The sequence below is a fragment of the Callorhinus ursinus genome, unplaced genomic scaffold (genome assembly GCF_003265705.2).
Source record: "Callorhinus ursinus isolate GAN/ISIS: 27379988/994484 unplaced genomic scaffold, GSC_fseal_2.0 scaffold5, whole genome shotgun sequence".
Classification (NCBI taxonomy): Eukaryota; Metazoa; Chordata; class Mammalia; order Carnivora; family Otariidae; genus Callorhinus; species Callorhinus ursinus.
In genome coordinates, this window is record NW_027397067.1 from 74,070,763 (window position 1) to 74,082,674 (window position 11,912).

The 11,912-nt window shown below is 48.6% G+C and overlaps 1 protein-coding gene across 1 annotated transcript in view; it reads left to right on the forward strand.

The window, feature by feature from the left end:
* Positions 1-11,912, forward strand: part of TG (thyroglobulin) — a 256,066-nt gene that overhangs the window by 71,130 nt on the left and 173,024 nt on the right. Inside the window, exons 28-30 of the mRNA XM_025870539.1 lie at positions 293-457; positions 9,303-9,368; positions 11,238-11,318. Coding sequence (XP_025726324.1) covers positions 293-457; positions 9,303-9,368; positions 11,238-11,318 — 312 coding nt within the window. The remainder of the gene's footprint in view (positions 1-292; positions 458-9,302; positions 9,369-11,237; positions 11,319-11,912) is intronic.

Sequence of the window (11,912 nt, forward strand, 5' to 3'; positions counted from 1 at the left end):
GCTACTGACCCATGAAGAAGGGCTCTAATGGAGGAGGAAAGGTTCAGCAGGGCCGGCATGGGGGTGGCCCTCCCTTTGGGAATTTGCCACTGTGACAAGTGCAGGACTATCAGGGAAGAGGAACACAGTTGAAAACCAGGCTCCTGAGTTCCAGTGCCCATCCCTGTGTGCTCCCAAGGCATCATTACCTGTCCCCATCCTCCAAGCCTCTCAGGGCACAGACGTGAGTCCCTAAAAGGGCCCTCCTTGTTCTTCATCACATCAACCTCTCCTCTCTCTCATGACCCTGCAGGTCCCATCATCTGTGGGTTGCTGAGCTCCCCCGACGTCCTGCTTTGCAATGTCAAGGACTGGAGGGACCCTGCTAAAGCCCAGGCTAATGCCACATGTCCTGGTGTGACGTACGACCGGGGGAGCCGCCGGGTGACATTGCGTCTGGGAGGCCAGGAGTTCCAGAGTAAGTCTCTGCCTTCTGCCTGACTTCTTTCAAAATGCATTTTTCTCACCAGCAAGTTCTGCCATCCCTCTCCTAGGAGCCCTCTCTGTACCCTAAGAGAGTTACGATTCTGAAAAGAAATTGTACCAAAGATGTACATAAAACCCAACCAGAGCATCTCAGCAGCTCTCCCAAGGCTGCAGGTTGGCTGGAGGGAGGCCGGCTCAGCTGGGCAGCACAGCTGTGGCAGGTGGTCCCAACTACACAGCCCCTGCTGATTACGGGTGGCACAAGGGGCTCTGTGCCCCACCGCATGGGCTCTGTTGGCAGAAATAACCATTCAGCTTGCTCCATCCTCCTCTTTCAGAAGTTCTTCCAGCATTTTCCACAAACTTATAAGCATTAGATCTAGAAGTTACTCTGAGATCATCTGCCCACCCCCACTTTTTACAGGGATGGGCATTAGCACATGAGACCCCACAGTGAGCAGTCAGATCTCCTCTCTGCCTCCCCCTGCCCTGTCCCCTGAGTAGGTCTCCATCAGGGAAGGCCCCTGGGCTGAGGACTGACCACACTGGCACGACTCCTTGTGGTCAGGACCAGTGGGCTCAGCATCCCCAGAAGCTCATTAGAAATATGGATTCTCAGGTCCCACCCCAGACCCGCAGGGTGGCCCCAGGGATCTGTTCAAACAAGCTGTCTGGAGAATGCTATGCCTACTGAGTTTGAGAAGTTTGAGAAGCACTGACTAGGTGACCTGGCAGTTTCCTTCCAACCTGAAAAGTCAGAGTTTATGGTGAGAACTGGACTTGGGATCACTCACTCCCGGTTCCTCTGTGAGGCTGGCCGAAGCCTGGCTCCATCCTGCCTCCTCTCTGTTTTTCTGCCAGCACAGGGTTCCAACCCACCCTCTGCGCTGGGAGAGGTGAAAGCAGCGCAGGTGTCAGCCAGACAGGGCAGGGAAGGGGACTAGGGGGGGTGAGGGTGTCAAAGAGCCCTTGGAGGCTTCCTGTCTTTAGGAGACATTGGTCCTTCAAGAGTTGGCAGCCACTATCTCCTGCCTCTAGAAGTTTGCAAGACCTACTTCTCAGTGTAAGGCAGCTCTCGGTGTTCTGATGGCCGAGAGCTCACTGTCACGTCCCCCAATGGCCCTCCCTGACTACCCTGCCGAGCTCAATGCTTCCTCCACCAGAGAGCGTCACACATGTTCTGTGAATTGCTCTGATAGGCAGGGAGGCGGGCAGGGTGGCGGGCAGGGGGCTGGGCAGGGCCCTGACAGCGTGCCTTTGCCTGTCCACTGTTCTCAGTTGCCCGCTGGGACTGTGCCTGTGCTGCCGAATCCCAGTTTTGGATGCCGGTTGTGTGACCTGGACGGGGTCAGGAAATATCTTCAGGCCTCATTGCTTGTCTATAGAAGGGGGTAGCGAGAGGACCCGTGTCCCCAGGGCTGTGGTGAGGTGGCAGGAGGGAGTGGTGATTACCATAGACATGTCTCCCATTGTGCTTTGTATGGGGCAGCCCCTGCTGTAAGGCCCCAGCCAGGGCTCGCGTGCATTCCCCCAACACAGTGCCTGGAGGGAGAGGAACTGCTTTCAGTTCTCCCCATTTTACAGCTGAAGAAACTGAGGTACACTGAAAATGAAGTCTTCTTAAGGGCTCCGAGCTTCCCAGGGGAAGGACTGGGACCCGAGCCCAGGCAATTTGGCTCCAGAGCTGATATTCTTACCCGCTCCTCTCTACAGGCACTTACAGATAATACGTCTGTTGGAGAGGAACTCTGTAGGGGGCCTGACACGTAGTATTAATGTTAGATAATATTATTATCATATTTTGACTTTGTCATAATCTTTTGTTATTTTTAAGAACTGGACCCGTGTCTTAATAATTTCTGGATTCACACCATCCAGCATAAAACCTGGCATAGAGAATATATATAATATCTGTGGAATGAATATTTACCAAAGCCTGGACAAAAAATATTGCCTAACTAGGTGGAATTCCATGAGGCTTAGTGTTTTTTGGGGGCAAATAAAATCAAATCGCTTATTTACGTGATGGATAGTAAACATATGGTATCCATTATTCTGAGAGGTAGCCCCAGGTGAAAACAAGCATTTGCAGAAAGATGTACGATATACTCATGGGCAATAAATCCAGAGTGAATTGCTTCACATGGAGCACGTGCTTGGTATGTGCCCAAAAATAAAGAATGTGTCCTTGTCTGGCCTCCCTGAGAAGGAGTGATTACCAAATGACTTTTGAAGTCTTGGGTTGTTTTTCTTCCAATGCCCTGTGTATAGGTGTATATTTTAGGGTATGGACAAAGCTTTAAGAAAGGTACCCTTTGATGGGGATTTCAGGCACTCCAAAGTATATCCGTGGTGTTCCAAATTGGGGGTTGCCTTATACACAGACTGACCAGGAGGCCCTGTCCAACTGGGAACAATAGGGCACAATTGTTCTCTGCCACAGTAATAGGTCACTCTTCAAGTACAATGAGTCCCTGGGAGAAGAAATGTGGTTTAAATTCTTACTAAAATGTGAATAGCTGATAGACTCCCTTTTCTAACAGTAGATATTGATAGAGGAAAAGTGGAGTGAGGATCCCATGGATCTAGACAGCTTCAGGGAGGCCACAAAATGGATCAAAAGCACATGGGAAGGATCTAAGGACAACAATGATAAACTCTGTCTGTCACAGCCTCTGCCTTCCCATTTAGCCATTGGTTAGATGCTCATTAAAATATGGACTCTGGAATCAGACCCCGAATTCAAATTCCAGTGTGAATGCTTACTCCTTGTATGACCTTTCTGGGCCTTGGCCTTCCCAGTTATAAAATGTAGATAATGATGACTTCGGATCCTTGAGAGGTTAGAAGGATTGAAGGAGGAATGTGTGGTGAAACATTGGGAGTGATGCCGGGAGCAAGGTGGGCACTCTGTAGATGCTGGAGATTATGGAGCAGTGGCCTGCAATGAAAATCCTGGAGGTGATTTCTTCTTTTCTCCTCCAGCTCTGTGGCCTTGCTCGAAGCACTTCACCTCTTTAAGCTTCAGGGTCTTCATCTGTAAAATGGGGGCACACTTTTTTACATATTAGAGAATGAAGTGCTAACATGCTCTGTGGGCTGTAGTTTAAGGCATGGTATCTGAACCGCAAGTCCCTGCTCCCCTGACAGCACATCCCACGGAGGCACCCTGTAGGACTTCCAATCTGGACATCCCCTTTCATTGATCAGCTCACCGGCACTCTGAGAGTCTGGTCCAACAGGTGGCCTGGCTAATGGAGAATTAGCATTTATGTACAAAGTGTAAGTGAATTGATTGCCATTTGTAGGAAATTGCAACTCAACAGAATACACTAAATTCAAACAGGAAGCACATCAGTATCCATTTTGCATTTTACAAAACACTTTCACCCCCTTGGGCTCACCAGTCCTTTTGATGCTTGAGTGAGGCAGCTGGTTACATCACAGTTTTACCCGGGAGAGTGCAGTTCCAAGCTGTGATGTGTCATACTTAAAGAAACTGTCTTTTCATGAAGTGCAATAGCTGGGACCTAAACCTCATGCTCTGGAGACCAGGGCTGTCAATGGATGCTCTCCCCCACCCCAACCCATGGTGCCACTTGCTTGTATAACTTGTGTTGTCCCAGCAAATTCAGGAGTCCAGTAATGGACATCCTTCTGGGCTCACTTTGCTCCAGACATTGGGTCATTAATGTCAGTGACTTACATGTTCTACTTCAAGGATTTTCAAGGGCTGTGCAGAGAAGGGGACAAAAGGCCCTGGGAAAGCGGGAGGGTCGGGGGTGAGTTGCGGAGGTGGGCTGGGTGGGCATGAACAGCCTTAGAGGAGGGAATTGTTGGGCTCACTTGTCCGTCACTAGTCCCGAGAACTTGCTGAGTGTGGGCGCCAGGCCAAGAACTGAGGTGCAGACAGGGAGGAGTGGTCTCTGTGTTGGAAGGAGCTCGAAGGTTGGCTGGGGTGACAGGAAGATTATTGACGTACAGTGGGCCCTGTTTGCCCGTCTTAGTGGACTGGCGAAGGTTCATAGGAACTCAGAATTCCCTTTTTGTGCATTTTTCCTTGTTTGTTAAGCCAACCAAATATCAGCTCAGAGCAAACAAATACACCCACAAACAAACAACCCTACAAATCCCCCGGGGGCCATTTTCTCCCATACGAAGACCCAGTGCTTTTCTTGGTTGTGAGGTTTCTCTTTCCCATCATCAGATTTCTGTTTAAATGTTACTCTCAAGAGAGGAATCCACCCAGAGTCTGTGTGTCCCAAATTGCCAATGGGCATCTCTGGATGTTTTAACTATTTGGTGCTGGCTGGATCCATCTTTCCATTTCTAAGGGAAAAGGCTTAGAAGGCTCTGGAACTGCTTATGTCTTCTTTCTCACAATGTCTTGAAGTGCAAATGAATGAAAAATAGGCAGATTAAATGTCCCTTACTGCCCATAGGGACTTAACATTTGACAGGAAAAACAGGCCTTGGTGGAACACTCCTGGGTTTGTTCTGAATCCCAGAGGCTTCATGCTTTGGGCAATGGTGAGGCTCAGGCTGATGGCTGGCGTCCTCTTCATAGGAGGCTGTTTTGTATCAGCGCTTGCCATCGTCTTGGGGTGCTGGGAGCTAGGTGGAGAAACTTACAATGCCTCTGGGATGCTCACTGTCTCCAAATGCATTTGGAGTAGATGTCTGATGGGCAGCTACAAATAGGATGACCCTATTATAGTTATTTATAATAGCTGTCATGTGCTTTGCACTAAGCAGAGCCTGAAACAAGGATTCAGGAATGCAGTTTATTAGGAAGGCAAGGAATAGAAAGTGGACTCTGAAACCCGGGCTTTCTAGTTTGGGATGCTGCCCACTCCCAGGCTGTAGATTCAAACTAACCATCCTAGACAGAGCGCATGACCTCTGCAGAAGTGTCCTGAAGTAAGTTAAGACCACAAGACACCCACCAACCTTCAGGAATCAGGCTCCGTGCCAAACCCCAAAACTTCTAAATGTGTATGTGTTCCTGCTGCCTTGATTATGGAGAGAGAGGTAATGAGTCAGAGCGTGGAGGCCTGTTTGGGTCACAGGGATGCTCTAACTCAGCTGTCATGGAAGGAATGGCACAAATGTCTGGACAGTCCAAACGTTTTACCTTAAAATATTGCTCAGCAGGGAAGAGGCAGAATCACGTTTGCTTCTGTTCTACGCACCTCCTCACAATCGACCATGTTGAGCCAGGAAAGTTTTGGGGAACAGAGGGACGCTTTGGGGGTCTACATTAGGAAAGCTGATATGGTGGCCAGCCTTCCTGTGCTTGGGAAGGTAATGCTCTATGTTTGCTTGGCGGGCCCTGAGTATCGTTGATTACTCTGTTTTCCTCATTCATTCCTCTTTGCGCTCATTAATGTGCTGAACGCCAGTTCTGCTGCAGGGATTATGCCAGCTGTTGGTGATATAAAGAGGAATAAGTCCCCATTCCTGAAGTGTGAAAGCTCTAGTACATTCAGTGGACAGTTACAGTCAAGTATGAGATTAAAGACAGAGGTGCCTGTTGAGTGTGTTGTGCAAATCTAGAGGAAGGGCACAGAACCCAGCCAGAGGGTTCATGGGGGCCTTCTAGAAGGAGGTGGTGCCGGTGCTGATTCTTAAAGAATGAATAGAGAGGTTAACCAAGTGAAAGGGGATGAGAGTTCTCCAGTGCAGTGATGCAGAAGGCTGGAAGCATTCATTAGGTGGAAGTGGAAAGATGGGCCCCTTGGAAACAGCACGTAGCTGTTCACACTGCCAAGAACCAGGTCCCAGGGAAGTGAATTCCGAAATGTGTGGTAGCTATTGCAGGACTGGAGGGAGGCTCGCCTTTGGGGAGGATACCCCGGTGCTGTGTGGCTGGGGAGGTAGGAGGGAGTCAAGGGAACCAGGGAAAGTCTGTGATGAGGCCTGAGCCAAGACGGAGGGTCCCGCGGTGGGGCCGGATTTGAGACCAGTTTGGGGAACAGCCTGGTTGGATGTAGAGGTTGATGCAGGGGAGGAGGATGTCTCTGAGAGAGTGACCAGGAAGGAAAGGGTGCCTTTGACTGACTTGGAAAGTAGGAGGAGGTGAGTGTGGATGTAGAAATGGGGTGGGGATGGGAGAGGCAAGAGAGAGGGTGATGCCATGCCCTTCACTCCCGTGGCCTCTGTGCACGCCTATGGAGGCCTGGCCATTGGATCAGTAGCTAAAACCCCCAGGGCATTATCACTTTGTCTGTGGTGATTTACAAGCATCTACATGTCAGTCTGTAGATGTTGGTTAGGTGGCTTTCTGGATCTACCAAGTGCTCAACTTTTTGCGTGCTGAATTTAACTGAATTCCACTGGATTGAATGGTGTTGAAATGAACCAAAACCAAGGATGAGGTTAAGACTCACCATATTTTCCAGGCTCTATTGCCTCAAGATGGACAAAAAGTGAGTAAGAAGATCCCATTCTCACCACAGTTCAGTGCCTTCTGGCCCCAAAATAGAGCGTGAGACCTGGGTGCACCTGTGTGGAGCACCTGTTCTTCTCTGGGTGATGGAGGGCACCTATAATTGTCCTTGCCACTCAGCGAAAAGCAGGACACATCTACCATACCACATCAAGATGTTCTGGACAACATGAGAGGCTCACCCACTCACTCAAGTCAGAAATAGGAGTTGCTAGTGGTGAAGAAATCCTTGAGGGATTATTGCTCTTGAGAAGGTGCAGCAATGGAAATGTGGACTAATACTTATTGAGGGTCTGTGATCTAAACGCTCAGTAGTATCCCATGGTAAACTACTTTGTAACGTGGTCCTCGGTTTCAGTCTTAGATTTGAGAGCAATAAAGCACCCTAGAATTAAGATGTTGTTTCCCCTACTTCTACAGGATAAAAAAGAATCCTAATGCATAGCCTAAACTATTTGGAAAATTTTACTTTATTTATTTATTGTATTTACATCTATGTTACCAAAAGGATATCTCTATATATCTATAGATCTGCATCTATCATCTATCTATCTATCTATCCCTCCATCCTTTTGAAGAGTCAGTATAGCAAATAGATTTGGGTGTAAAAATATTTAAGAAACAAAGTCTCTAATTTCCCTTGGGGCAAGGTCCAAAGTCCCCTCACCTGCCCTTCATCATAAGCAAATGTGATCAAGAAAGAAGACAGAAGCAGAGCAGATTGAGCAGATGGCCCCCTGCTCTGTGTTGGTGTCGGAAAGTATACGGTGGGCTCCTCTGTAAGGTGTATAATGAGTTTCAAAGTTTCAGAGATCCAAGTCTAGATCTCCCAGATATCACAGGTTTTAATTTCCCCTAATTTTTACAAGTGGCATCCACCCTCTGAGGAGGGCGAGAAGAGAATCATGAGTAGGTTTTTTAAGGAAACGTGTAATCCCAGCATTGGGCAGTATGAGATGTTCTAGAATTGTTGTTTACTCCCATTTTAGAAATAAAACCAAATGGAAATGCAGCTCGATATTTTTGGCTCACCCCCTGGCATAGAGCATGGTCATTCTTGTAAGGGGGGGCTCATGACTTTAATAGCTGAGTTTTCCAACTCTTTCACTGATTAATTAAACCTTTTTAAACCTCCTTAAACACCTCTCTAAACGCAAGAAGCTTTACATATGTTTGCTATTTTGGATGGACAGAATTCTAAAATATGTTATCCTGTCTTTAGCGTGGTGATTAAGAGCATGGGATATAGAGCGAAGCAAGTGGGATTTGAATTCTGGCATTAGCCTCTCTGGATTTTGATCTGCACCTGGAAATTAGGGACAAAAACACCTACCTATGAGGTTTAAATGAAGCAATATCTGGAAGGTGCTCATCATAGTGGTGGGCAAATGGCAATGACTTCATAATAATTGATTATAATAATACATGGTTCTTGGGGCACCTGGGTGGCTCAGTTGTTTAAGTGTCTGCCTTCGGCTCAGGTCATGATCCCAGGGTCCTGGGAGCAAGCCCCGCATCGGGCTCCCTGCTCAGTGGGAAGCCTGCTTCTCCCTCTCTCACTCCCCCTGCTTGTGTTCCCTCTTTTGATGTGTCTCTGTCTGTCAAATAAATAAATAAAATATTAAAAAAATAATACATGGTTCTTAATGATAATTAACACAATGTGGTTATTTCTTGAGTTCTCAGGTTGAGAACCATATGTTTCCTGCCATGTGTGGGGTCATTGGCCTCCAGAATCTGTGCTTTCTGAGCTCTTTTCCCAGCCTTTCATAGCGCAGGGGGATTGGCAGGATCTTAGGGCTGAGCAGAGGCAAGAGAGGCAAACACAACCATCAAGGCAAAGCCAGTCTCGTCTGGATGATTCCGGAGAAGTGTAGTTTGGCAGAAAGGAAAACTGAATAATATTAGTAATGAATCTAATAATGGCAGCTACCCATCATAGGGTGCTTCTCCAATGTTGAGGGCTACAGAAGATGGTTTACGCCATTCCCACCCTCACAATTATCGTCCCCATTTGCCCACAAGGCAAGAGTCTCAGAGGGCTTACTTGGACAATTAACATAGCACCCGAGTGTCTACAGGCTTGGTTCTCTTTCGGCCAATCCCCAGTTGCTTCAGTGACTCCCTCACGGTTTCCAGGCCCCTCCCCACGATAACCTCTTGGGTGCCCTGGGCGAGACACCCAGGGCCTGACCAGCTCTGGTTTTGTACCAGGGATCTGGAAGACAGCTCCACGATGCTCTCTTTTGGGGGCATGCACCTTGATAGGAAACAGAGTTCTCAGGCTGGGAGGGGGCCCGTGTGGGAGAGGTGGGTCAGCATGGCCGTGGTGGGTCCACGTGAGAACAAGCACACTCAAGCTCATGAAAATAAACATCTGTCTTTGCAGTTCCAGCAGCCATGGAAGGATCTCTGGACACCGTTACCAGCTTCCAGCAGGTTTATCTCTGGAAAGGTGAGCTGTGGGGCGGAGGGCGTGAGCAGGGCACGGATTACACCAGACTTTCTGTCCCCACCTCTCGTTCATGGGGGCACTCAGCTCCGCGGAGAGAAAACAGTAGAGATTTGCTTTCCAAATGAGTGCTCTGTGTGGCATAGAAGGGCCTGATTCTCATCAGATAAGATGCCAAGCCCCAGAAGAAACATGAAAAGTGTAGAAGCCCCAGAAAGGAAGGGGGAAGGAAGCATGACTTCCTGTGAGATCAGGTTTGCTGACCCCGAGCTGTCCTTGTTATGGGGCAGGAGCTCTGAGGCCACTGCAGGCCAGGGAGACATTTCTCCAGTAGACTTGGCCACAGGGCTCACTCCCTCTGAGGTCAGGGTGAGGGATGTGTTCCCCCATGGTGGTGACATGACCCCTGCTTAGAGGTGGTGCCCCTGCCTGTGCGCGGGGCAGCCTGGGGCTCCAGATAAAAAACACATTCAGCGTCTCCTTTCTGCTTTGTTTGTCCTCCTCGGAATTTGCTGAGCATTGACCAAGTGCCTACTCCGAGAGGGGACCATGCAAGGCATTTGGGATGAGTCTGAGTAGGATGGGATGAAAGAGATGGGCGAGGCACAGCCTTCACCTGTGGGGAGTTCCAGCCTCAGGAGGCAGCAGGGGCAGCGAACCCGTACAAGCCCTGGCCATGGGGCTAGTGGGAGGATGGGGACAGATCCCGGCCCACATCATTTCCCTCCTCTTCCCGGGATCCCTCCTCACCTTTGTTGGGTGCCCATAGAGACACTGGTGGCCCTGTTTCTGTGCCTGTGAAGGGAGATAGTGGGAAGGAGCACAGAGCGTGGGGTGGAGTCACTGGGTGTGATTTCTGGTTGCATTACTCACTGCCTTGCGGCCTCATGCACATCAGTTATACCCTCCCAGCCCTGTCTCCTCACGGGCAGCAGGACAATAAGAGCACTTGCCCGCACAGAGCTCCGTGAGCTCGGGCAAGGTGGTGCCGTGCCTAGTGCATCCTAGCTGCTAACTCACGCTGGTGGAGGCGAGGATGGATGGAGGGCATGAGGAAGAAGGAGGAAGAAAAGGAGGGACAGGAGAAAAAGAAAATGAGGGTGCCCACCATATTCTCATTTTCAAGTGATTTAATGAGATTATACACTTCTTTTCTCATTTGGCCTCCTTATAAGGTGGCTATATAAGGGGATGGCATTTTATTCATTTTGCAGACAAGAACAACCAGGCGTGGAGAGGTTCGGTGAAATGCCCCCTCGGTTCCTGGGGGCTCCAAGGACCCAGACTCTGGCTCCAAGTTCATTGCTTCCTAGTTATCAAACATTTCTGACAAATAATGCTGCTAGCTGGCGAAGAATTAGGATATTTGCCGCCCTGAGCAGAAGCAGGCTTGTCTGATGCCCTGTTCTCCCCATAGGCTCACTCTGTTTTCATGGAAGACAAGTTCCCAACTTAGAGATTTTATTTAATTTTTTCGAATTCTAATTCCTCTACTTTCCACCTGTATATTCGGGGATAAGTTACTTCATCTTTACACATCTCTGTTTTCTCAAGAGTAAATGACAGTCTCACTCCTTACCTTCACAGGGCGTTGTAAAGACCAATATTTATGAACACATTTTGTTAGTTTTTTGATGAATCATTTCAATACCGAGGACAATAATGATTCTATTAATGAGAGGTTGGCTGATGTTCCATAAAAGGCCAAAGAGCATAGGTCTCTGCTACTGGATTTGTTCCAGATCCTGTCTTGGGCACCTGGACATGGACTGTGAGGATTTCCCACATTGCCATTTTGTTGACAAGAGGAGTGCCTCCCTTTTCTCACTCCAACAGAACAACAACAATCTTTTTTTTTTTTTTCCTTCCTAGATTCTGACATGGGGTCCCGGTCTGAGTCTCTGGGATGTAGAAGAGATATGGAACCCAGGCCAGACTCTCCAACGGAAACAGGTACCAGCCCCAAACCTTTTTCTATACTTGGGTGCCTGGCTATGGAGATAAGAGGGTGATGCCAAGCATCTGGTCCGTGCAGGGCCCCATTAGCATCCCTGCACGCTGCAGCCAGGGCCTTCCCTCTCAGCTTTTAACCCAGTTATTCACTTCACAAATGCGGACAGCTCCTCAGAGGGGAGACTGGCACAGAAAGTAAAGTGAAATCATGGCAGAATCATCATTGCTCCTGGAAAAGAAAACGACCATAACCACAAAACCCAGCAAAAACTATTCAAGAGCAAGCTTCCGCTGACTGTGGTCGGGGAGTGTAAACGAAATGTACAGATTCTGGAATGCTTTCGTGAGTGAGATTTCTAGAGAGTCTTGAGAAAGGGTCATTTTACTCCATGGAATAATCCATACATTATGGATGTGTGTAATCCATACATTAATAGGGACAGAATGTATGTCCTGAGACACTCTATCCCTATCATCTGCAATTGTGATTTCTTAGGTGCAGCTACAACTCAGGGTGGGAGCAGGGAGGAGGCGGGGAAGGGAGAGCAGGGTAGGGTAGGGTAGGGTAGGGTAGGGTAGGGTAGGGTAGGGTAG